General features: G+C 34.8%; 6 protein-coding genes and 1 pseudogene across 12 annotated transcripts in view; 5 read left to right on the top strand and 2 right to left on the bottom strand.

Moving 5' to 3' along the window:
• Positions 1-766, top strand: part of LOC104734422 — a 3,421-nt gene extending 2,655 nt beyond the window's left edge. Inside the window, exon 2 of the mRNA XM_019234965.1 lies at positions 154-766. Within this exon, the coding sequence (XP_019090510.1) occupies positions 154-628 (475 nt within the window). The 3' untranslated portion in view covers positions 629-766. The remainder of the gene's footprint in view (positions 1-153) is intronic.
• LOC104708716 (probable methyltransferase PMT7) lies at positions 1,445-4,318 on the top strand. Its single transcript, XM_010453994.1, has 7 exons — positions 1,445-1,819; positions 2,068-2,482; positions 2,600-2,889; positions 2,988-3,365; positions 3,455-3,701; positions 3,794-3,932; positions 4,015-4,318. Exons 1-7 carry the CDS (start codon positions 1,642-1,644, stop codon positions 4,171-4,173), a joined length of 1,806 nt encoding a protein of 601 aa, XP_010452296.1. The 5' UTR covers positions 1,445-1,641; the 3' UTR covers positions 4,174-4,318.
• LOC104734424 (short-chain dehydrogenase TIC 32, chloroplastic-like) lies at positions 4,556-6,960 on the top strand. 3 transcript variants are annotated; one of them, XM_010453996.2, is made up of 10 exons: positions 4,556-4,791; positions 4,863-5,073; positions 5,184-5,250; positions 5,337-5,365; positions 5,459-5,667; positions 5,743-5,861; positions 5,963-6,058; positions 6,146-6,221; positions 6,428-6,581; positions 6,674-6,960. In XM_010453996.2, exons 2-10 carry the CDS (start codon positions 4,870-4,872, stop codon positions 6,815-6,817), a joined length of 1,098 nt encoding a protein of 365 aa, XP_010452298.1. In that variant the 5' UTR covers positions 4,556-4,791; positions 4,863-4,869; the 3' UTR covers positions 6,818-6,960. The 3 variants fall into 3 exon arrangements, with proteins under 3 accessions (XP_010452298.1, XP_019090496.1, XP_010452299.1); XM_010453997.2 differs by having other exon boundaries at positions 4,560-4,664; XM_019234951.1 differs by having other exon boundaries at positions 4,557-5,073.
• LOC104734425 (cysteine-rich and transmembrane domain-containing protein B) lies at positions 7,524-8,137 on the top strand (the record flags this gene model as incomplete). The annotated part of the gene is given in 3 exon segments (XM_019234964.1): positions 7,524-7,592; positions 7,673-7,784; positions 7,884-8,137. Coding segments are annotated over 3 exon segments (192 nt in total). The 3' UTR covers positions 7,930-8,137.
• Positions 8,206-14,996, bottom strand: LOC104734427. 5 transcript variants are annotated; one of them, XM_010454003.2, is made up of 7 exons: positions 14,918-14,996; positions 9,984-10,089; positions 9,768-9,873; positions 9,405-9,587; positions 8,886-9,314; positions 8,679-8,765; positions 8,206-8,469 (listed from the first exon to the last, which is right to left on the bottom strand). In XM_010454003.2, exons 2-7 carry the CDS (start codon positions 10,044-10,046, stop codon positions 8,405-8,407), a joined length of 933 nt encoding a protein of 310 aa, XP_010452305.1. In that variant the 5' UTR covers positions 10,047-10,089; positions 14,918-14,996; the 3' UTR covers positions 8,206-8,404. The 5 variants fall into 5 exon arrangements, with proteins under 5 accessions (XP_010452305.1, XP_010452302.1, XP_010452306.1 ...); XM_010454000.2 differs by lacking the exon at positions 14,918-14,996 and adding an exon at positions 10,515-10,611; XM_010454004.2 differs by lacking the exon at positions 14,918-14,996 and adding an exon at positions 10,435-10,500.
• On the bottom strand, positions 14,215-18,306 carry LOC104734426 (annotated as a pseudogene).
• On the top strand, positions 24,385-26,211 carry LOC104734428 (metal-independent phosphoserine phosphatase). Its single transcript, XM_010454005.1, has 7 exons — positions 24,385-24,477; positions 24,705-24,822; positions 24,938-24,988; positions 25,125-25,235; positions 25,321-25,452; positions 25,565-25,640; positions 25,787-26,211. Exons 1-7 carry the CDS (start codon positions 24,464-24,466, stop codon positions 25,999-26,001), a joined length of 717 nt encoding a protein of 238 aa, XP_010452307.1. The 5' UTR covers positions 24,385-24,463; the 3' UTR covers positions 26,002-26,211.

The raw sequence follows: 26,232 nt of genomic DNA on the forward strand, positions 1-26,232 counted from the left end.
CATGGGACGGCCACGGCCTATCATTCACCTTACGAGTCTTGAGGATTCTGATATCATCAAATGGTATGCGGGTATAGGGCGTAAATGGCTTGATTTCTTCTGCTGTTGCCACAATTATAAGATGGTCAAAATCATTGTAAGTTATCATATGAGGTTTTCCTGTATTTTGACGCTAGCAGAAAAGCACGGATCCACTAAGCGTGAAGCTATTAGACACTACACGAAAGATCTCAGAGTATCAGCAGATCTTGACGGGAGTGAAGAGGCGTATTTTCCACGGGAAAGAGAGGTTAAGATGATGGGAGACAAGAACCTTTCAGACCCGAAACCTGTGGATGGCTCACTGTCTTTGCTTTTGATCAGGCTCGCATCTGATGAGCCCTTGCATTCTTGTGCTGCAAACTTCTGTGAACGATCAGATACAATCACGTACCGTGTACATCTACTGCAAAACCGCTTGCGTATCAACCCGCTAGACGAAGAGAAATGGGTTCGTGGCATGGGAACAATTCACTCAGCTTTGAATCGGAAATGTCTCCCTTTGTGTTCCACGCACATCAGTGATGTATACTTGGGTAAAATAACTCTTCAGGATGTTGATGGTAGTTCATTCATCGATGTCAGGTGATCTAAAGTTAAAATGGTCATTCCTGAGATCAGGCGAAAACGCATGGCAAAAAGCCAAAAGTATGTCGCGAACACATCTGTCTCGATATCATGTCAGTCGATGACCAAAATGGATGAGAAATGCAAAATTTGATGATCATCAGCATCCACCTGAACTGTTGCTTGCACAGATCGAAACATGTTTGTTCCTTTATGATCGTCAGTATTGAGACTCGGCATTGTGATCTCATTTGATCTCACCAGAAGTGGCTATGGATGATATTATGTGGTTGACTGGATGAATATTTGGCCAAAAAATAGAGATGAAAGTAGAGTGGGTTACGTTGGAGATGCTCTTAGCTAAGATCAAGGGGTGTAAAGTGTGAGATCTTTATTTTCTCTCTTTGTAAAGTCGCAAGGTTGATAATATAATGTAAATCTTTTTTTTTTAAATATAGTTTTTTTGTCAAGACAAGGTTGAATGTAACTGCAAATATCATTAGTTTGTTTCTTTCTATATTTTTCAATTTATTATGAATATAGATTTACAAAATTTCTTTTTTTTTCTTTTTCTTCTTTCTTTCTTTCTTTCTCAATACTAGATTTATTACTAGTTTTCAGACAAATGTAATTAATCCTAACAATGTATCAATTTACATAAGTAGTAGTTACAATTTTATGAACATTTTGTTGCTTTTAGAATAGTAACGAAAATATAGGGAGTGAATATGTGAATAGAAGAAGTTTCGAGGGACACACTTTGCAAAAAGACATGAAGGATCAAAATTGTGTCACGTGTCCCTCACATGGTTTGCCGACGGGAAAGGAAAAGTCGGAACTAATGTAATGTGAGAGATCTTCATCTTGTTGTCTGTCTCTCTTCTTCGAAGCTGAGCTTTTTTTTTGGTTGCTTTGCTTTCAGTTCAGTCACTCACTCAACAAAGATTCACATGATTTTAGAAAGCAAACTATAAGATCCAGCGAAAGAGAGAGAGATAGAGTAGAAGAAGAGGAAAGGATTAATAAGATAAGACCATGGGAGGAGGTTATGTGTTGGGTTCGGCTAGATCGGGTCAGATGATAATGGTGGCTCTTGTTCTAATGGTTGGATCTTTTTACGCCGGCTCTATTTTCGGAAACAATTCACCTATTTACATCTCCCAACCTTCTTCTTCTTTCAATTCTTCTTCTTCTTCTCCACCATCACAATCTGGTTCGCTCTCTCTCTCTCTCTCCCTATGTGTCTTTTTCAAAGTCTGTACCTTTTCTCTGTAACATTGTTAAAGTTCCTTGCTTGGCTTGATTTTTAGTTTCCAGAGCTAGATTGGTTGAAACCCATTGAGTTATTCTTCTAGATCGAATAGTTTTCTAAAGACATAGCTCTCTAGTTTCTTCTTTGTCTTTTTCAGTTTCTGCTGGATTAGGGCATGAATCGATAATGAAACAGTTCTGTGATTGCAGGTCCATCGAATTTTGCTAACAAAATTGAGCTTACGTACCGGAGAAGTCCTGTTTCGATCCCTGAGAGTGGTGTGAATGTGTGCCCTTTGGAGTTTAATGAGTATATCCCTTGCCACAATGTCACTTATGTACAACAGCTTCTCCCAAGCTTGAATGTTTCCAGAAGAGAAGAGCTTGAGAGACACTGCCCGCCACTTGAACAGCGTCTGTTTTGTCTGGTGCCTCCCCCAAAAGATTATAAGATACCAATACGTTGGCCTACCAGCAGGGATTATGTATGGAGAAGCAATGTGAATCATACTCATCTTGCTGAAGTGAAAGGCGGGCAAAACTGGGTTCATGAACAAGGTCAGTTATGGTGGTTCCCTGGTGGTGGTACTCATTTCAAACACGGAGCTCCAGAATACATTCAAAGGTGTATTTGAATTTACCTTCTTCTTTTTTTGGATTGCTTTGGAATTCTATGCAGAAGATGCTTAGATTAGGTTTTATACATAATGCTCTTCTCTGAACTATTGTATGTTAACTTCAGGTTAGGAAACATGACGACTAACGAAACAGGCGACCTACGTTCAGCTGGGGTTGAACAAGTTCTTGATGTTGGATGTGGAGTTGCTAGCTTTGCAGCTTATCTTCTTCCTTTAGGTATACAGACAATGTCCTTTGCTCCTAAAGATGGTCATGAAAACCAAATTCAGTTTGCGTTGGAGAGAGGAATCGGTGCAATGATCTCTGCCATAGCCACCAAACAAATGCCATATCCCGCAGCCTCATTTGATATGGTTCATTGTTCAAGATGTCGTGTTGATTGGCATGAAAATGGTATGTCTCTTGTGATGTTCTTTCTGTTTGTCAATGCTTTGCTTGGTTTTGTATACCTTGCACCTAATCACAGTAATAATTTGTGATTGATTCTGCAGATGGTATCTTGATTAAAGAGGTTAATCGTCTTCTCCGACCCAATGGATACTTTATTTATTCAGCACCACCTGCTTACAGAAAGGATAAAGATTTCCCTATGATTTGGGATAAGTTGGTCAATCTAACAACCGCAATGTGCTGGAAGCTCATTTCTCGAAAGGTACAGACAGCAATATGGGTGAAAGAAGATGACGAGGCTTGCCTTAGAAAGAACGCAGAGCTAGAGCTTATAACTATATGTGATGAGGCAGATGTTTCAAAAGCTTCATGGAAAGTTCCTCTTAGAGACTGTGTGGACGTTAGTGAAAACGTACCACAGAAACCTTTTTCTTCAGCTGAACGTCTATCGACATATCCGACAAGTCTAAGCAAAATAGGTATATTTCTTCTATTCAGTTCTTTGTAGAAACGACATTATGTTCCATCTGATTTCTTTAATTCATTTGGAAAAACATTCTTTCTCAAGGCATCAGCGAAGAGGAGTTTACATTGGACACAAACTTCTGGAGAGAACAAGTGAATCGTTACTGGGAGTTAATGAATGTCAACAAGACTGAAGTGCGAAATGTGATGGACACAAACGCATACATTGGTGGATTTGCTGCAGCTATGAACTCATATCCCGTTTGGGTTATGAACGTTGTACCTGCTACGATGAACGATACCTTATCCGGAATTTACCAGAGGGGCTTAACCGGTGCATATCATGATTGGTAAGCAAATATGATCACTTTCTCAAAATTTAATCTTTTCTTACTTAACTTCAGAACCAATAGTAAAACTTGTTTTGTAATGTGTTGGGTAGGTGTGAGCCATTCTCAACATATCCCCGAACATATGATCTGCTACACGCGGACCATCTCTTGTCTCATTATAAAATCCACGGTGATGGTTGTTTACTAGAGGACATCATGCTTGAGATGGACCGCATCATACGCCCTCAGGTAATTCACATAGCATAGCAGCACTAAACCTATGTCTGTGACTGGAGAAGTAGTTTGTAATACTGATTTCGAGGGTTTGCAGGGATTCATCATTATAAAAGACGAGGAATCGATCATCTCAAGAGTGCGAGACTTGGCTCCAAAATACCTTTGGGAAGTTGAAACACATGAGCTTCAAGACAGATTCAAGAAGACTGAAACTGTTCTAATTTGCAGAAAGAAATTTTGGGCAGTCGTTTGAAAGAACCATCTATTTGTGTAGATGCATAGAAATTTTTTTTAACTTCTCTTTGGTTATTTAAGAGAAAGAAATTACAGAATTACGTCTCGTATGTTATGTAATGTTTGTTCATTGATTGACCGTAATAGAGATGTCTCCTTGTACATGTATTTGTTTCGCCACACTCTTCAAAATCTCATAACCAAAAACACTAGTAGAGTTTTGACTCCCGAGTGTAATTCTTCTTCTCCCTTCAATCATTCATATATGCATACAGTTCACACTTACACATACACGCACACCTGTTTCTGTTAAAACTCAAAGCTGAAAACTTTTAACTTTAAATATTAAATTCACAATGGAGCTTGTCGAATTCTGTCGATAGGGTAGTAACTAGTAAGTAAGTAAGTAAGAAAGCTTTGTTTTTTTTGTTTTGTCCCACATCGAACCATCTGCTAAAGCCGTAAGAAAAAAAAAGCATAGGACCATCTCCCAATTCTAATTGAGTTTGTGTACCCACATCGAACCATCTGTGTTGTGTTCTCTACTCTTCTTCTTCTTCTATCGGAAAAGGGCTTCTGATCCTTTAATTCGGAAATAAATATCTCTAATTTCTTCACTCGATTTCGCAAGGATCAAGTTAGTCTACAGTCTCTGTGCTGATTTCTTTTAATATTCGTTGATTTTTTTTTTTTTTTTGTTTTGTTTAGGCAGTTGATGGAGAAGCTGAAGGAGGCTTTGAGTTTTATCTGCTCATATAGTTTCTGGAGGATGGCTTTGTTTTGGAACATTGCCCTCCTTTTTTCTTACTTTCAATTGCGTAAAAATAGTCTCTTTGGCTCTAAATCAAGTTCCTCTTCTTCTTGCTCTACTCATTCATTCACTACTAATTCACACAGCCCTGTTTGTGTTATCACTGGTGTAAGTTCTTTCTCTTCATTGTCTCGGGACTCTGTAATGTAGTCAACTCTCTCCCCCCTCACTATACCTGTTAATGTTGTTTGTTTCTGCTGTTGTGTTATTCACTGCAGGCTACTTCGGGCCTTGGTAAGGCCACTGCGTTTAAGCTTTCCAAGAAAGGTTTCTACGTTGTTCTTGGTAATACACAATACAAAAAAAAGTGTCTCCTTTGCTTAGCATCTTGTTGATATGAACTAGCTGTTGAGTTTTTCTTGGTTTTGCAGTTGGACGGTCCTCCCACTTGTTATCAAAGGTTTGCTACGGTCCCTTTGATTTTTCTTATACCAATAGAAAGAACCTTCCCCTTTCACCTTTTTTGTTGATGCATGAATCTTTGTGTTAACAGACCTTGAGTGAAATTAAGATGGAGAATGAAGATGCACAACTCAAAGCTTTTGAAGTTGACTTGTCGTCTTTTCAATCAGTTTTGAAGTTTAGGAACTCTCTAGAGCAATGGCTTTTAGAAGCTGATTTACATTCTTCGGTACAACTCTTGGTGAACAATGCTGGGATACTAGCAGCATCGAGCCGGCCAACCGTTGAAGGCTTTGACAGGTAAGATTTTCACTATGGTTTCATAACTTTGAAACTTTGAAAGGTTTAACACTTTCTGTCTCCAATATTTGTCAGGATGATTGCTACAAATTATGTCGGCGCTTTCTCTTTGACCAAACTTCTCTTACCGCTCCTGAGAAACAGCCCTGTGCCTTCACGAGTTGTGAATGTTACATCTTTTACACATCGTGCTGGTGAATAGTTTCTCACATGTCCTCTGATTTAATGGTTTCGATTTTACAATGAGAGTAAGATAGTTACTGTCTTTTTCCTGGTATTTTTGTTATCTTCGTAGTTTTTGCTGGAAGGTTTGACATGGATTCTGTTACTGGAGTAAACTTTTCGAAATCAAAGCAGTATCCTTGTGCTACGATCTATGAGTATTCTAAATGTAAGGAAACCTAGTCATATTTGCAAGCATGTGTTTTCTCTTGTACCAAAGTGATGCTGATATTGTTTCTGATCTTTTGTTAACTAGTTTGCCTTCTACTCTTCTCGTATGAGCTGCATAGACAGCTTCACCTCATGGATGATTCTCATCACATCTCTGTTGTGTAAGCGTCCTATATACTCATTTCTCTTGACCTTACCGCCCACTTCTTTATTACTTACTGTTCATATTTGAAACAAACCAGTCTTAAGTTGATCATATTACTCTCTTAAACAATCAGACCCTCTATTATTCTTCTTCTTCTATTTGTAAGTTTTGGGTATTATATCTTACTTATGTGATTACACTTATCATTTTGTTTTATTGTAGAGCGGTGGATCCAGGAGCAGTAAAAACAAACATAATGCATGAGCTTCCTTCATACATACAAGTCATAGCGTTTTGGGGCCTCAAGATTCTTAGACTCATGCAGTCCTCAGAGGATGCAGCTGAATCTGTCATTGATGCTGCTTTAGCTCCACCTGTAAGATATGCTGATTTTGGAAATTTTTCGTCTTTATCTAACCCCTCAATCTTATGTGGTTGATGAGCTCTATTTTGATCTGTTTCTTGCAGGAAATATCAGGCAAATATTTCTTTGGAGGAAACGGCAGGACCATTGAATCTTCATTGCTTTCCCGTGATCCGAAACTGGCTAAGGAACTCTGGGACACATCATGTCTTATATTCAACGAATTGCAACAAACTTATACTGGATAATCAAAATCATCTATACATTTGTCTAAGTTTTCGCTAATGACGTAATCCTAGGATCCAAACTTCAAATTCTAGTTCAAAAGATTTTTTGTCAATTTTTGAGCCATCCAAATAAAAGTGTGATCAGGCCAACATGCTGCTTTCAATCCCATTGTGGTGATCACAAGTTGATAATTTTTGTTTTCAAAAGTATGATTCCAAAATAAAATAAAATTAAACGAAGAAATGATAAATATATAAGTCTAAAATAAAAATTATAAAAATAGGTGTTGGTACTAGCTAGTTTCAGTCTTCTTTTTGTTTTCTTTGTAGATTCTCCAACAAGACAGGACAAGCAAAGAAGAAGCAAACAAGTGTGAAAGCATTTGTAAAGAACCTCAAAAAGGCGAGTGAAAGTCTCCTTTTCACATATAAAACACACATGGAAATGGAACCTTTTAGTTTTCGCAGTAGCCCCATCATGAAGGAAGGTATAAAGATGACAAAACGAATAAGCCGAAAGTCAGAGAAAAACTAAAGCAGAATATTTCATCTGACAATGAGCCACCATTATAATTAATAGCTTTAAGATCAGAGCCTTATATAAGGAGAAGTATCCTCACAAAAATGTATAACCTTATCACTAACAAAACCAAGAATCATATTCCCAAATCACCATCCCATTTGGTGTGTTTCCACTTGCAAAGTGAGAGTGCCAACACAAACAGAGTAGCTTCTTCTGTTTTTGTGCACAGTTAAGTGAAGATGCAGGACATGAGAGATCAAAATCCTCCACAAGGTCAGATTTTTTCATCCTTGTCCAATAATGAATCAGGCGTATTATGTAAGATTTTGTAGTACTTAAACATTTCTTGACAGGATATCCAGCTGCAGAACAAGTCTCTGAACAACCAGGTCAAGACAAAAAGAAGAAGAAATCACGGTTTTTCGAGACAAAGCAGAAAGGAGACAGAGGCTTCATTGAAGGATGGTAACGCTATAACTAGCTAACAAAAATCATCTTCTGTTGATAGCAACCAAAACTAGCTTAATAAACATTGTATTTGTTTGTTTGTTTCTTCCTATGCAGTCTCTTTGCACTATGCTGCTGCTGGATTTGTGAAATGTGTTTCTAAGGAAATGAAGGAACACTACAGTGTGTGAAGCTTCTCCCCACTTCTGTATCTAAAGAATGGCTTTTATTATCTAATATATTACCTGAGAGAGAGACTTTCTAGACTATCTGTGTGGTGTGTGTGTTTATTGAAAGAAGGTTCTTGTACTAGTATGTAAAGGATCATCGTATCTTCTGAGTTGGTATAAGATCATCATATTTTATGGGTCTCACAAGTTTTAGAGTTGGCCACAGAAGTCCATAACAAAAATCCAATATCATAAATTATACAACCAAATCAAGTGCTTCTTAAATATTTATAACTAAAACAAAAATTCTCTACAATTGAGAATAATAATAGTAGTATACACCCCACTCAAAAATTGTCTTCCAAATCGTAATAATAATATCTCTATGTACACTAACCATGTAATTAAAACCTGCAAGTAGATGCAAAGGTCAAAAGCATGATGATGAAGCTCCAAATCTAACAACACCTATTTGTTACCGAGGTTTTTGTAAATGAAGCCTTCAGATATAGTCCCCAATCTCTCGTAATCTCCTACAAGAAAAAACACTTGTGGTTACTTACTATTCACTCTTTTATTTTCCTGCAAAACTTACTGGTGTCTCTAGGTCCTGAATGAGTTAGCTCTTTGCATATTAGCTGAGATAAGCCAAAAACTCTCAATGAAATCTATCGAACTAAAAGAAGAGGGACATCAAGTACGACATAAATCTGTTTCCTTCTGTAGTAACAAAGCTTCTCACCCTGATGTTCTACCCTGTCGCTAGAGTCCAGGAAGTTTTCAGCATCAGCCAATAGGAATGGTGATCCATCATAGCTCTCCAGAATCTCTGGTTTTAGCAAATCACAGTAAAAAATAACGATAAGTCCTGTTGTGCGAGTTTGTGCACAAATGTCTGCTTGATATTGTGTGCTATAAAAAAGGGAGAGCATGTATATGAAAATGAGACCTGAGCTCTGGGAAAAATCAGCTGTCAGATCAGAGAGGCTGAAGTTCCGAGGAATTTGACGTAGGGACCCAAATGGAGAAGCGTCTGCATCAACAAGTGGATCATTGAGGGATTGACTGCTGGACTCGTTGCTGAAAGATGCAAGGGAGGCATCTCCAACTGTGGACTGTGCTTCACCACCATACATGTACGGAGCAGAGTTTGAATATGCAGTCTCAGATTTAATCACTCCTTGCATCAAAGGCATATTTGTGCCCGGCGAGCAGAGCAAGTTTTGTGGAGGATCAACTCTTCTAGAATTGGTTGAAATGTCCACATAAGAAGGCAGATTTGTGTTAATAGCTGAGACTCTATTGAGGTATGCACTTGACAGATTAGGAAAGGACTGATCTGAATCCTTGCGTTCAAAGCATAATTGTTGCTGATTCACTGTTGGAAAAAAACTACATTAGTTGCAACACGAAAACAAAATTCACAACTCCTTACTTCCCTACATATATAGTTCAAAACAAATCTTACTTAATGGAACATGAGAACCATTTCCGTGTTGGTTGGAAACCCCTCTGGTTGGATGAATCTGACGCATGTGGTTTGCCTGCTGCTCAAGCAGCTTGTTATATTCCATAATCTGGTGCTTTACCATGAGTCTCAGATAATATGCCCTGAAAAAATCTCGGTTCTCTTCTTCAAGCTTCTGCCAAACTGTAAACTCAGAGAAGGAAAAATGCTACCATAATTATCTTATTTAAAAAACCATCACTCAAAGTGAGAGATCAAGAAATCAGAACCAACATTGAAGAAAGAGACCCAACTAGACTAGGTCGGTAGAAAAAAAAAAAGGTGTAAAACAAAGCCCGAGAAGAGAAGAGTAGAGGTGGTTACCAAGTTGAGTAAAACCAGGTTCGATCTTATTCTTCTCTAGTAGAAAGTCAACAGCTTCTTTCTGGTTCATGTAACGCTGGAGGCATCCTTCAATAAGATTCTGAACCTACAAATAGAAACAACAGAACAGACCAGAAACGAAAATTATGTCACAATGCAAATGAGTATTAAAAACTTCCTAGTCGAAAAAAAATAAAAAAATAAAAGAAATCAAACCGATTGTATATCTGCCAAAGAGTATCTGCCACGTGACACCCTTCTCACAGTTAAACTTGACATGGCTGCAAAATATTAGTACAAGGAAGCCGATCTGATCTTGTTCCTGTCAGAAGAAGAAGATGAAGAAGATCAATCAATCTCTGTCAGAATACTAACAACTCTAGTCTGATAACCAAAACATATAATTTACTTAACTTAGCTGAGAAAAAGCACACAATTGAAACTTTTAATCTAAGTATCAATATTTTACTAATCAATCCCTAAATTAGGGAATGGAGCATCACCATCATCCCCCATTATTAGACTTGGACCCAAAAAAAGAAAAACATGTAAGAGCAGGAGGAGCTTAATTAATCGATCGGATCGAAAACTAGAGTAGTTATCGCAGGAAGAAATCATATAAAAAGCCAGAAAGATTTGTTAATTGATATGAAAACAACCAACTAACGGATTAGAAAAGGGTGGTTCATAGTAGTAGAGACTAGAGAGAGAGAGAGAGCAGAAGCGATCATCAGAGAAAACCCTTACCGGAACCCGAAAGCAAATCCGACGACCAGACCAGACCTAATAACTCTCTCCCTTCCTTTTGTCTTTTTTTATTTATCTTTTTTAATGAAATATTTTGCGGGAATTAAATGCTAAAGAGTATCTGCCACGTGGATAAAGTGAGGTCCCTGTCCCATTCGAATACTAGCTTCTACTACTTCAATTCATTAACGCCATATATATTCACTTCCATTGAAGAACATAAAATTTTATCAGGGTTTTTTTATTTTTTTTTACATCTTTTTAAATTTTTTTTTATAGGGAATAGGTACAGATAACCAAAAAAAACAATAATTAACTATCTAACTATTCTAATCATATAAATATCATACAGTATATAATCTACAATATATACAATACATACAATTTACCCCTTATTCAACACCAACACCAACACCAACCCTTCTACCTTCTATTAACCACCATCACTTCCGCCGGACCACCTCTGCCAGACCACCATCGTCAGACCACCGTCGCTGGACCACCACTACTCCATCACCACAAACTGTCCTTTAAGTAATTTTCGATTGGTCAATAGTTATTCACCTAATTTTCTTTATTATATGGTTATTTTCTACATAACATTTTTTATTTTGGTTATCACACAAATTCACTTTTTTTATAAACTAAATTTACAAAAAAATTAAGGAAAATAACTAGATTTGCTAAAAGAATATATTACTTTTATTTTAAAACATAGAATGTTTTAACTAAAAGCAGACAAAATAAAAATTATTTACTTTTAACAAGTTCAATCAATCATAAAATACTGTATAATATAAAATATTAAATTATTTTAAAAGCTACATAATATAAACCTGAAAAAAAATCTAAAATATTAAATTATTTTAAAACATTCTATATAAATCTAAAATAAAAAAATCTAAAATATTAAATATAAACCTAAAATATTAAATTATTTTAAAATATTCTATATTATAAAACAAAAAAAAATCTATGAAAAAGAGGGAGTAGTTGCTAGCGTTAGTGGACCCTAGATAAAAGCTAAGACAGTCATTGCATGGCTAAGCTCTTTTAACAGTTTTGTGATTTTTACCAACAACTAAGTTTGGTAATTAGGAATATTTTTAAGAGTGTAATTATTAATATACTAAATTCTCAACAAAAAAAAATGATTTTTTCTTTTTGCTGGAGAAGAAAAAAAGAAAATCTACAGATCTGTAAATCTTTGATAATGATAATTCAACTTTTCATATCTATCGGCTATCTATCACTCTTTTTAGAATAAAGTTTGGATTTTGATAATGATAATTCAACTTTGTGTTTTTTCTTTGCTCTTCAACGAAGGTGAAGGCCATTCCAAGGGTTTCAGGAGGGAGTAGTTCTTCTTCTCTGTCAACAGCGGTGTGGAGTAATCCCCATTGATGTAGTCTTGGCTCCAGAGAAGCGGTGGAGGAGATTTGCAGCGGAGCTTTCGGTTTGAAGACGCCGAGAGTTGCTTTGAAGATCCTCTAGGCTCAGCCGTCATCTCTGGAAGTTGTGGCTACGGCGGAAGTTGGTGGGGTTAGGTGGGTTTCGTCCATCGGATTTCATAAATATACCACAAGAGAGATTCCAAAAAGATGACAATAATATCAATCATTCCAAAGAATTAATCGGCGAGTACAAACACACTCCTGAAAACTAAGACCAGAAGAGGTGAAACAAAGGGGGAAAAAACCTATTAGGCAAAATACACTACATTAAATGCCAAATCATACATGTCCTTTTAAAAATATGAATTTCAAATCTCAAAATTAACTTTTTTGTGTCAAACAATACAAACACATGCAAATCGTTTTCTGGTGTTTCATCATCATGTTTTGATGATTTAAAACCTTTATAAATTAATAAACACTATAAATTAATAAATTTTGCTAGTTCCAAGTCGAGACAGCATAAAAAATAACAAAATTCGATAAGATAATAAGATAATAATTTTTTTTGAAATCTCAATGTAAAATATGGTCTCAATAATATCATAAATTAATAATCATGTAAATTTACATATATATATATATATATATATTGATATAGTAAAATATGTTTATCTTAAACCTCATATCTATAAAACAATTGTTATGTTGTATCTTCAAACTATAATGATATAAAATATTCTATAACATTTCATAAAACAGCTTAAAGTTTTCAATTTATAAATATTTATCATTTACATTTTGATAGTTTGATAGACTATTAAAATACAATAATTGATATTTTTATTTATAAATTTAAATATTTATGTCATGTGTATAAGTGAATTTGTCTATAATATTTATAATTCATTGTCAATAATATTTTTAATTATTTCAAATTCAATTCCAATACCATAAAATTTATAACATCCAAAATTCTAATCTTATTTTGCAAAAATTGTCTTAATTCATAATTTTTAAAAAATTAAATAATTAAAAATATACCTATAAATTAATATCACTATAAATTAATAAAATGTTTTGGTCCCAACATTATTAATTGATAGAGGTTTTACTGTATGTTGAGAGGTCCCAAAGATGCTAATTTAGTTTTTCAAATAAAAATAAAAAAATTATTGTTGCAACCTAGACTCATGCAAAATCTAACATCCAATTAACTTCTCAACCGCTTGGACGTATCAAATTATTGCTAATTAGTGAGTTGAACCATTTTTCACTTCTTTTTTTATCTGTGACCAAAAAACTTTAGTTTTCATATTAGATTATGGTTCTTTTTTCTTCGCGTTGCTCTTGTTTAAACCCTAGCTTCCATCTTGACGAAGGTTGTTCAACTCGACATCGTTGTAATCAAAATTAAAGACATATTGGGGAGCAAAATAATATTTCTTGCATTCTTCTTCTTCTTTAGTTCAATTTGACGAATCTAATTAAGAATTTTTCTAGGAAAAAGAGAATGAAGAAGAAGATCACTAATTAAAAGACTAGACACGAAAGAGGTTTATTAGCCTGTTGTTCATTATATTACGATTAGTTTGTCTTAATCTCTGCAAGTTAGAGCCTACCTTGTAACTAGACCTGAGCATTCAGATTCGGTTCAGATTTTGAGGTATACAATCATTCGAGTATTTCTAGACTTCAGTTTTGGGTCATATTTTGATCGGGTATTTCGGGTTCGGATTCAGATTATCCAAAGTTCTCAAAATTCAAAATTTTAGTATCCAGATTTGTCTAAATTATTCAAAAATACCCAATCTATCTAAATTCTAACTTCTATCTAGAGAGAGGTTGTTTTGTGTTCAAACCCTAGCTTCTATCTTGATAGAGGTTGTTTTGTGTTCCAGCAGTACAACTCGACATTGTTGTAATCAAAACTAAAGAACAAGGGAAATTGAAATCGATCAACTAAAGACAAATCAGGGAGCACAATTTGACAAATCTAATTAAGAAATTTTCTAGGAAGGAGAGAATGAAGAAAAAGAAGAAGAAGATCACTAATTAAAAGACTAGATGGTTTATTAAACTTTTGTTCATTAGATCACACATAGATTAGTTGGTCTTAATTTGTGGAGGTTCGAACCTACGTTGTAACTAGGCTTAGGCTTGGAAGTTCGAATTGTGATTGGGTATTTCAGATTTTTGGGTTTTCGGGTTTAGAGGTATAAGACTCATAGTTTCAGCCCTCATAAAATATATTTATGAAAGGAAATCAAAATTAGAAGTCCAAAAGCCCTCAATTTTTTTTTTTTTATATTTTCGATTTATTGGCTGATAATGATGAAATCCCGACGGTAAGGAGTCGCCCAACATATAACCGGCGATTATACGGCCGCCTAGACCACATCATTAAAATTGACAGTAAATTAACATTGTGTAACGATTTGCATATCGGCACAAAAAGTTAATTTCGGGTTTTATATTCAAATTTCTGTACATATATGATATTGCAAACATATAAATTTATGTATAAATTCTCAAGAGAAGTAAAGACAATTTTTTGATCACATATGAGATGTGGCTTTATCCCAAACAGAGCTTATATACGTAGTTACTTAATTTTTTATCTTAAATTTTGAATGTTATTACCTTTTTAACTGTAAATTTACATATTTTTCCAGGTTTTTGAAGATACTGCCGAACTCGTTTTTTTGGGTAAATTAAAGAAAAAATCCTACAACAAAATTAATAATTCTTCTTGAGACTTTTAAGTCCTAAATCCTCAGGAGATCTAAGGATATCCAGTTCTGAATTCGAAATACTAAAGTCCTGATTCGTAAGAACAAATCTATAAAGTTTCACAAAGAAAGACATAAGCTACGTATTTAGCATGACAAAATCACAATTTGGCCCTACATAGGATCTCTTCTAAAAAGATCCTATGCCACAGAAAATTTCAAGGGGAAACAAGTTCTTGAATCACTAGGAATCAAGAACACGGTAAAAGCGATTTACCTGTAATGACGAGAAACTCCGCAGTTGTTAAGATTATCCAACAAGGCACTTCATCCCGCTAAGAAATCGTCATATTGGTCATCATCGCTATCGATATGATGAGCAGCAGAAGAATTAGCAAGCAATCTCATGCGTTTGATGAGGAAAACATTGTAGTAGTAATTGACGAGATCCTTCTCACTTTTTCTTGGGAATGCATTGTAAGCAAACTCCCAAAACCCATCACTACTTGACAAAGGATTCTTTTTCAAAAGAGCATCGAACCTTTGATCTTCTTTGGCCGTCCACGACCCAGCTTCTTCACCCATTTCATCAAACTTCCACGTATCGAAAGCACGGTTAATCTCCTTTTTCAAAAGCTCTCGTGCTTCTTTAGTGTGTCGTTTTATACAACTGGTTGACCTCGGATTAGTACAAGAACAAGAGTCGGGTCTTCCTTCGCCGACTTTTTTGTAGTGAACTGTCTTCTTTAGGCTGTATGTGGGCCAAACACCAGTTCCCAGCCATCTTAGCGTATCGGAATCACCGGGACTACCATAAAATTTGCCCTTCTTGGTAGGGGCAACCCAAACCGGAATTTCAGCTTGAAACCTCGGACCAATCGGGATAACTGGTCTTGTTTTGTTGGACCCATGTGTTACATCTTTGGGGGTCTTTTTGCTAAAACCTTTAGGGTTTGGTGGGTTTGAATCACCAGCAGATTGTTGTGAGGATTGAAACCCCGGACCAATCGGGATAACTGGTCTTGTTTTGTTGGACCCGTGGGTTACATCTTTGGGGGTCTTTTTGCTAAAACCTTTAGGGTTTGGTGGGTTTGAATCTCCAGCAGATTGTTGTGAGGATTGAAACCCCGGACCAATCGGGATAACTGGTCTTGTTTTGTTGGACCCGTGGGTTACATCTTTGGGAGTCTTTTTAATAACATCTTTAGGGTTTGGTGGGATTGAATCATCAGAAGATGGTCGTGAAGAAACATGGAGATGTGGGGGTTGGACAGGGATAACTGGTCTTACTTTGTTGGACACGTGGGAAACATCTTTGAGAGTCTTTTTGCTAACATCTTTATGGTTTGGTGGGTTTGAATCATCAGCAGATCGGAGATGTGAGGATTGGACAGAAGACTTCGGTTTCTTACTTCTCTTCTCAAAAGTTGAAAAGCTACTATCCTCTGAAGAATCTCCAGGGGCTGTGGAAACTGCATCATCACTCCAACGCTGTTCCCGTGTCCTTTTGTTCTGGCAAGAGATAGAGATACCCGTCAGAGCCACCGAGACAATGTGTTTCGGCTGGTAAAGACAGGATCTTTCGCATTGGCATGCTCATAAGGAGTTACCAATTTTTTTCTGTACCACATTTATCTGACACTCTCGCGAGCTGCCCCAACTCGACTTTAATAAAGTGAATAAAATCCAAACGTAGGGCTTTTTTCAAGCATCCGTACGCTTGGAGACATAATAGTGCTACCTTACTGCCCAGATATAAACTGGAACTAAAGTCAAAGAACGCATTACCTTGAAACACCTGTCAGAGCCGTGATCTGCAGCACCAACAGAAGAATCTCCTCTGCCTATAAAAATCTCTGGAGGCATTGGAAAAAGTTTTAATTAAATCTATCGTGTTTTCTTCTTCTACTTCTCACTCTAAATGTACGAGATCAAATCTCTAGCCACTATATTATCGAGTAACTTTAACGTTTTATTCATAGATATGGACACCATGTATTTAGTTAGTGTTTGCCATAGGGAAATACTCGTGGTGGTGACTAGGCTCCGAGAGGAGTTTCCTACAAGCCCACCACAAGTAAAGCACTGGCCAGTAGACCTAGTGATCAGATGGCTCAAGAATATTGTTTACACCTGTGGGGAAGAACAGCAGCTATCTGAAGTAACAGCATAGTCCAACGCTTCTCCAACCATACGGCCAACGCATGTAGTTTTTTCTATTATGCTATATGTACCAGACATGAATCAAATAGAGTTACTTTTATGACTTCCTATCATAAGACATACCCGAAGTTTCAGAAGAGCAGTTGGTCAGTTTCTCAGGAACAGACTGAATGGTGCACACCGTTGAAACACTTTCTGATCTATACAAATCCCTTGCCCTCGTGACAGCCAATTCAGTCTAGAGAGAGACAGAGTAGTCAGGTACAGTTTTCATGGTCAGTTAATTAAAAGTTAGAAAGCAATAAATAGAACAAAGTACAAAAAAAAAATGTCTTTCAATGCATTGTGTAAATGAAGATTCAGCATTATCAATAGGAATAGCAACAGCATACCTTATAAGCGTTAAAGGATTTGGAGATAATGCTCTCAAATACATCTGGATGCAATTCAAAATACTCCGTTAAGTACTCCTGGACTGATTGGTCAACAATTTCCCTGACATATGGATTTCCTAATCTCGTCTTGCAGATATTAGGAGACAAAATATTAGTATGAACAATTAATAGAAGAAAGTGGAAAAGTATCACTGCTTGCTACACAGATATCATTGCCAAATAGGAGAACGAACAAACGCTATGATCTTGTGTACCTGTGTTTGACCTTCAAACTCAGGTCTTGGAACAATAACTGAGACAATGCAAGTTAGCCCTTCAATAACATGCTCCTCGCTCAAGATAATGTCCTTGTCCTGAACAAAATCAACAACAATAAACCTCACCACCAGTTGTACAAAACATCAGAAATGCCTTCCTGACACTGGTAACATTATGTTGACTAGTCAAATACCTCAACAAGCTTCGACTTGTTCAAAAGGCTGTTAAAAGTTCTTGTTATTGACGCTTTCACACCATCTATATGTGTTCCACCATCGATGGTGCGGATGCTATTGGCATATCCCAGCATTATGGCTGAATACCCATCTACGCACCTAGTACAACAACAAGACAATAAAAACTGGGATCAGATCAATAGGATCTTGTTCAAAGTAGCTACACAACATCAGCATACAATATAGTACAAAAAGGAACATACCATTGAAATGCAATGTCCACGGTGGTACCATTTACCTCTTTTCTGAAGCCCATCACATCGTGAAGCGGTGTCTGAAGAGGGGTTCAGTCAGTTAGTATATCTTTCGAAATAACAGGATTTAAAAGTCATGCGAGGCAAACTCTCACCTTATCAGAATTAATCCAAGTAATGAATTCACTTAAGCTATCAGCATATATACATTCTTTATTCGGATCGTTATCCTCCATTTCCAGAGAAACCATAACCTGCACACACTATAAAGTATAGAGCACTTAGGAAAAAAGGCAATCTTTGTCTCATTCCAAAAAAATAAATAATCATAAGACTAGAACTTACCAGTTTAATACCTTTGTAGTGATACCCTTTTTACAGTTCCACAGTACATTGCTGAAATTTACGAAACAGATGTTTGTTCCTGGAAGGAACACAGAACACAATCGATTACAAACCATTTCTAATTTCACAAACAATGGGGACAAAAACAAAATGCAATGCAAGAACAAACCCTAAAAAAAAAACAATTATAGTTTCAAGAAACAAAGATCTTGTAGCCAGAGAACATCAACCAGAGAAGGTTTCCTACTATATAACTCAATTGGCCAAAATCCAACAAACCCCCAGTGACAAATTGAATCACATATATTTCATAGTTCTATCCAAAAACAACTTTTCGATTACAGAGCCAAACAGAGAAATTTTATTAAATATTTTTTTAAAAAAAAGTAATTAGATCAAATCGATTTCTCTAACATAGAACACAACACTTGTTTGGTTTAGGAAAAAAAAATAAAGAGAGAGATTTAGACGAAACTAATAATAGGGGAGGGGGNGGGGGGGGGAACAAAATTACATGAACCCAAGAGATGTCATCCTCATCTTTTCAACTTAATTGAATCCGATATTTACGCAATAAAATCTCGAAATCGATAGTAGAGATAGAGATAGAATTTTTAGTATACAAAAAAAAAAAAAAGCTTACTTAAGAACAAATCATGAGAGCGAATTAAATGGAGAGAGAGAGAGAGAAAGAGAGAGAGAGAACATTTCCCAGAAAACAAATTTAGTATGGAAACAGTTAGTTATTTATACGGAGAAGAAACATCGAATAAAAACCCCAGAAACGCCGAAACGATAAACCATAAAAAAAAAAAAAAAAAAAAAAAAAAAAAAAAAAAAAAAAAAAAAAANCAAAAAAAGATACTATAAATTAGATTCAAAACAAATTAGTTTCTGGTCGTAAAGTTGTTTGATTAGAGAGGAATATTCATCATATACAATTTCAACTTTCTAGTCAAGCGTTACAACTCTTCAGTCTCTAAATTTATATATATGTATAAAGAAATATTTTGATTTTTTTTGAATATTAAAACCGTGAATTTATTAGAGAATATCCTATATGTTTATCTAATTTAGAAAGGAAAAAAAAGATTTATCAATAATTATATATTTCTATAACATGTTAAAGTATTAAGGCTTGTTCTTCAAAAAAATTTACGTTATATTTTTACCAAACAACAAAGGTAAAAAAAAAAATTCAACAACTTTTTACTACTTGTGGAAGAAGAAAGAATAATTGAAAAAGGAAAAACATATCAAAAATAAAAGGAAAAAAAATCCTAAAAGATATTCTCAAAATTAAGAAAATCAAGTGATAACTATGTCAAAAAAAAATTTGAAGAAATCATGAGTTCCAAGAATTTCTAAGAATTGTGACATCTTAGATAAAATTAAAGAGTGATATTATAGATGGGAAAGTCAGAGTTCTAGGAATTGTGACATCGTACTTGAAAATTAAAGAGTGATGTTATAGATAAGAAAGACAAAGAACTATGATGATATAGGGAATCAAAAAATTATATGAGCGACAATTCGATCGATCTGTAGCCAACCCCTACTACACAGGGTAAGGCGATGAGAGAATCAAAAAATTATATGAACGTGACCCGATCGATCTACAGCTAATCCATCCTTACTACCTAGAACCAATCCTTATTACGGGGGATAAGGCGTGAAAATTAAAGAGTGATATTATAGATGAGAAAGTCAAAAAATTATGATGATATAGAGAATCAAAAAATTATACAAACGACGATCCAATCGAACCGATCCATAGCCCAATCCTTACTACGGGAATAAGGCGATGGGATCGGCCTGAGAGATGATGCTATAACCACTTGACTAAAAACACTTCCCGACATTATGATGACGGATATATGTTATTAAACTTTGAAATATAGTCAGATTTTAAAAAAGTTGGACATACCTTATGATCTTGTAGTAGAATCAAGATTTATCTCATGGGTCTAGAGTCTATGATGCTTTGATGATAGCTACGAAGTACATGGGGCATATTTATAGTGAAAATTGAATATGTTAAAACCCTAGATACAATTTTAAAAGGTGGCTGATTTTTTGGTTAGGTCTTATAAACTATTGATTTGTTGTAGGCTTTTATGTAAAGCCCACAAGTTGATATACGGAAAGTTTTGTTCTAAGAAAATTTGTTATTTCACCGTTGTAACATGATTGAGAACTAACTATATATAGAAATTTAAAATAGTTTAGGATATTTAAAAAATAAATTAACAAATTTTTATTCAAAAGATAGACTACTCTATAAAAAAAATATTCTAACAATATTTTATTATTTAAATAAATTGATTTTTGTATAATTGCTTTGATGTCAATATATATATATATATATATATATATATATATATATAACTGGTTTTTCATAAATATAATAGTATGTGGATCTACTTTCGAAAACCCTCCAACAAAATCTTAAATGGATTAATATGAGAGGTCCGTTTTGTTATTATAGGCTTAAAGCTCGAAGGCCTAAGCCCGTGGCCCTGTCTAATAAGCTACGAGATTAACGCACAAGTCACAAGATTCGCAAGTTGCTGCGACTCATACTGATTTGTTTAACGAGAGGTTAATTCATTGCGGACAACACAGATTATGTAAATAGGATAACTCGACCTGGCTTAAACAGGCCTTAAAATCTCAAATGGTTTTAGTAAGCAAATCAAATTTGGAAGATAAATTGGTGGCTTGTTGGTTGGTGCATATACAATTCCACTATGTTGTCAAGAAACTTGGAGAAGAAAGAAACCATATATATCTCGGCGGAAGGTGAAGGATCGATAAAAGAAACTTGGAGAAGATTTTCAATAGATGTCTAGTTATCGTGCCAAAAATAACGTACATGACTATTGCCAAGTTAGTGGGAGATAAAGTTGAACTCAAGATTTTGCTTTGGGGAGTTGTCTCTAAAGGCCAAGAGGACCATATGGTGGTAGTCTACGAAACGATTGTCAGTCAAGTATTTCACGTTGTTGATAGAAGCAATCATAAAGTAGCATGATCGAAATCAAAATCGCTTGTAATAGCTTTATAAGGAAATTCCAACGACGCAAATCACAATTATTGATGTGTTGAAGTACCCTTCTTTTTTTTTTGTCTACGATGTGTTACAGTTTGTTTGGGAAAATAAATGATTAATTAGTGCTCTTTACCTAACTTAGTTTTTTTTTCATTGTATCAAAAGATTCGATAAAAAAAATGTTATGATCAGACTTCTAAGAAAATATGTTGAGAGATATACAGTGTAATCAAAAAAAATTCAAAAATCAATATTCTCAAATCTTCATAAAGATATATAAACATATACGGTCTTTATATCATCAGGTGTTAAGATATCGTTATATATATTTCTAATGCAGATGATTTATTGTAATAAACAAATTCTAATAAGTTNACTGGTTTTTCATAAATATAATAGTATGTGGATCTACTTTCGAAAACCCTCCAACAAAATCTTAAATGGATTAATATGAGAGGTCCGTTTTGTTATTATAGGCTTAAAGCTCGAAGGCCTAAGCCCGTGGCCCTGTCTAATAAGCTACGAGATTAACGCACAAGTCACAAGATTCGCAAGTTGCTGCGACTCATACTGATTTGTTTAACGAGAGGTTAATTCATTGCGGACAACACAGATTATGTAAATAGGATAACTCGACCTGGCTTAAACAGGCCTTAAAATCTCAAATGGTTTTAGTAAGCAAATCAAATTTGGAAGATAAATTGGTGGCTTGTTGGTTGGTGCATATACAATTCCACTATGTTGTCAAGAAACTTGGAGAAGAAAGAAACCATATATATCTCGGCGGAAGGTGAAGGATCGATAAAAGAAACTTGGAGAAGATTTTCAATAGATGTCTAGTTATCGTGCCAAAAATAACGTACATGACTATTGCCAAGTTAGTGGGAGATAAAGTTGAACTCAAGATTTTGCTTTGGGGAGTTGTCTCTAAAGGCCAAGAGGACCATATGGTGGTAGTCTACGAAACGATTGTCAGTCAAGTATTTCACGTTGTTGATAGAAGCAATCATAAAGTAGCATGATCGAAATCAAAATCGCTTGTAATAGCTTTATAAGGAAATTCCAACGACGCAAATCACAATTATTGATGTGTTGAAGTACCCTTCTTTTTTTTTTGTCTACGATGTGTTACAGTTTGTTTGGGAAAATAAATGATTAATTAGTGCTCTTTACCTAACTTAGTTTTTTTTTCATTGTATCAAAAGATTCGATAAAAAAAATGTTATGATCAGACTTCTAAGAAAATATGTTGAGAGATATACAGTGTAATCAAAAAAAATTCAAAAATCAATATTCTCAAATCTTCATAAAGATATATAAACATATACGGTCTTTATATCATCAGGTGTTAAGATATCGTTATATATATTTCTAATGCAGATGATTTATTGTAATAAACAAATTCTAATAAGTTTTGAAAACATGGGTTGTTATCCAAATTGAATATTAATGTGATCTTTTTTAGGTGCGTTATAATTTCGAATCTCCATTTGTCTTCATCCATTAATTTAAAGTATGATTGGAGGGTAATTAAATTAAGTAAACAAACGAGGAAATATTGAAAGGAATCCTACAAAATTGATTGGTTTAGTTGAGTATTTCGGTATCAAACAATCAATAGTATAAAGCAATGCTGGCAAATTGTCTTCTCCCATGTGGCTCCACTGCTCACACAATGCCACATATCTTGGAATCTCTCTCTCTGGCAACATTTTTTTTTTGGTTTTTATTTTTCATAATTTGATTCCATCTATCTGATTTACATTTGCTAGATCCGGATATAAATATTTGTTTCTTCTGCTGATCACAAGTTATCTAAATGGTAAATACCGATCGTTTTTCTCATGTGAACTGTTTTGTATCTGCTTTTCAGTTCCCTTATTCTAATGTTTTTTTGAACCATTGCATTTACTCTAGCTCATGTGCACTGTTTTGTATCCTCCACTTACATATATTAGTTAAATATTATTCTAAGAAAAAAAGAAAGTTAATATAATTCACTTTATATATTATTGAATCAATAACTGAGAGAGAGTAAAATGGGAAAATGAATCTCATACTGAATTAGAGTTAGGTACATTGTTTATACATGTGTTACAAGTATCACAGTTTAAACATAGCGTTAACAGTTCACCCGGCTGAACCTAGAAAAATATTTCGGAAGATGATGAATATATCATGTCTCCAGCATGAAGTATGATACCAGCGAATGAACTAATTTAGTTTAACATGTTTTTGTTTCTGGTTCTTAAAATTCGTAAGAATTCAAGTTCTTCGATCGATACGTACATATATACATTGACCTGTTAAATACTAAACCAAAAAATACACTTAAGAGGGAAAAACAAATCCAATTTACGATTATGAAACAAAACTATGCATGGCGATATATGTGTCAAAAGAGAACGATTAAAAAGTAAGAAACCGAGATTCTTTTTCCTCCATGTGGGAATATACTAGCTACACGACCACCGATCCTCATTGTGAGGAAATTATGAAACTATTCTTTTGTTTTTCTCTCCCACATGACCTGTTTTTAAAGATCGTTAGTTCGTTACATAGTATTGATTTTACTTTTCCCCACATCCATATACCGATAGTTTTTAATATCACATATACGAATTTTCACCCTCAGTTTCTATAACAAATGTAATTATCATGATTAACAAAAAGAGTCAGATTTTGCCTTGTGTAAAAATCATCAGGTGGCCAAATATATTGGAAATATGGGCATGCATTAACAACAATGGTATATATATATATAGAGAACATGGGAGATTCCTTACGTGACTTTTTTTTTCCAAGATCAGTAAAAGAGAGAATCTGATCTGAGGAAATTATGTCCAAGAGGGTTGGAAGTATCGACATAACACGTGGTTACAATGCCTATACGAACAAATCATTGTTTAGAAAATGATAATTATAAGTATTTTTGTAATTCAAATACATATACGACAACATTATATATCAATCAATGAGCTGCCACATTCTTAATTATTTTCATTATTTTTCCGAAATAGAAAAAAAAAAGAAATTCGTCGACGAAAAAAGGTTATAAAAGCAGTGTCTCGAATCAACAATTGTCATATAAGTACCAACACTTCTTTCTCTCATCACATTATAATTCTCTCTTTTATCTTCACTTTTCCATCCACAAAAACCAATACCCCTTCCAATAAAATGGGTCATGAATGGTATTTTTAATTCTTTTATTCATCATGACATTATATATATATATATATATATATATATATATATATATATATATATATTAATCTTTACGCTTATGTTATAATGTTATACTGCATTACTAGTTCTATTGTATAGTGAATACCGATGAGAGATGCCGAATGCGCATATACAAATATATTAATTCTATTGTACATCTTGTGATTAATAAAGAATATATATAAAAATGTAGGATCGATGCAGAGAAGGAGTTCAAATGGAGTGAGGATGTCAAAGTTGAAAGTGAAGTGACGGAGATTGTTCTTGTTCGCCATGGAGAAACCACTTGGAACGCTGCCGGAAGAATCCAGGTATCTATCTATATATATTCAAACACACGTATGTGTGTATGTATGCATATATAGGGTAACATCAACATGCATATAAGCACATAGATTATTTACATAAAAATTTACCAATATGCAGGGACAAATTGAATCAGAGCTTAACGAAGTTGGACAAAAGCAGGCTGTTGCAGTTAAGATCAAAACCATTTTCATGTCTTTCTTCCATATATATTCTATTAAATACATGTGACTCAAGTCACTCAACATTATATCAATCTATTAATACATGCATGATCGTTTATTGTTTCGTTAAAAATAATGATTAGATCGCTGAGAGATTGGGAAAAGAGGCGAGACCCGTAGCAGTGTATTCGTCAGACCTAAAACGAGCCAAAGACACTGCTCTAATGATCGCCAAAACTTGTTTTTGTCCCGAGGTGTGTACAATTACATCTATCTCTATGTATAACACTAAGCTGAAAAATCAATATATAATATGTAATTCGTATATATGTAAAACAGGTGACTGAAGTACCTGACTTGAAAGAGAGGCACGTGGGTAGTCTCCAAGGGCTGTATTGGACAGAAGGAGCAGAGAAAGAACCTGAAGCTTATTCTGCTTTTTTCTCCTCCCAGAATGACCTCGAGATTCCTGTGAGATTTATTACTACTCCTTAATTTCTCTACTATATTATTCATAAATTTTAATTACTTGACAATATTTTATATTTAATCTGTGATTCATATATTTAATACAAATCAACAGGGAGGAGGAGAGAGCTTCGACCAGCTTTGTGATAGATCTATGAATGCTCTTGAACAAATTGCAAAGAAACACAAAGGTATCCCATCCATCTACACATTAAATTCGATATTAGAAGTATTATTATTATTAATCTTTCTCATGATGTCATCGTTTTTAGTAAGTTTAAGATGTACAAAAATTTTAGTTAAATTGTTAATAACTTTGCATGATGTGGAATTGAAGGAAAGAGAGTGATAGTGGTGACTCATGGAGGGGTGTTGAGGGCAATATACTTGAGGATTACGCAAGCTTCCTCTGCCGGAAAACTCCTAAATGCGTCAGTCAATGTAGTTCACCTCCGTGACAAGAAATGGATCATCGATTCGTGGAGCGATGTTTCTCATCTCTCCTCCGTTGGATTTCTCCAACGTGGCTTTGATGGAGACTCCAAGCCCTAGAGAACTTCCACATCGATTCATACCTGTTATCTTACGTCTATTGATCGAGAGATCTATATATATATATTCTATCTCTGTATTTGTTGTTGCTGTGTGATTGTTTTTTAAGTCGATATTCTTGTGGATCAGTTCATGTCTTGTATTTTGTATTAATCGATCATTTACAAGATCTCGAGTTAAGGATCTTCAATAATAAGCTTTTCTTATCTAGGGGCGTTACAACGGAGGAAG

Source organism: Camelina sativa, chromosome 13 (assembly GCF_000633955.1).
Source record: "Camelina sativa cultivar DH55 chromosome 13, Cs, whole genome shotgun sequence".
Taxonomy (NCBI): domain Eukaryota; kingdom Viridiplantae; phylum Streptophyta; class Magnoliopsida; order Brassicales; family Brassicaceae; genus Camelina; species Camelina sativa.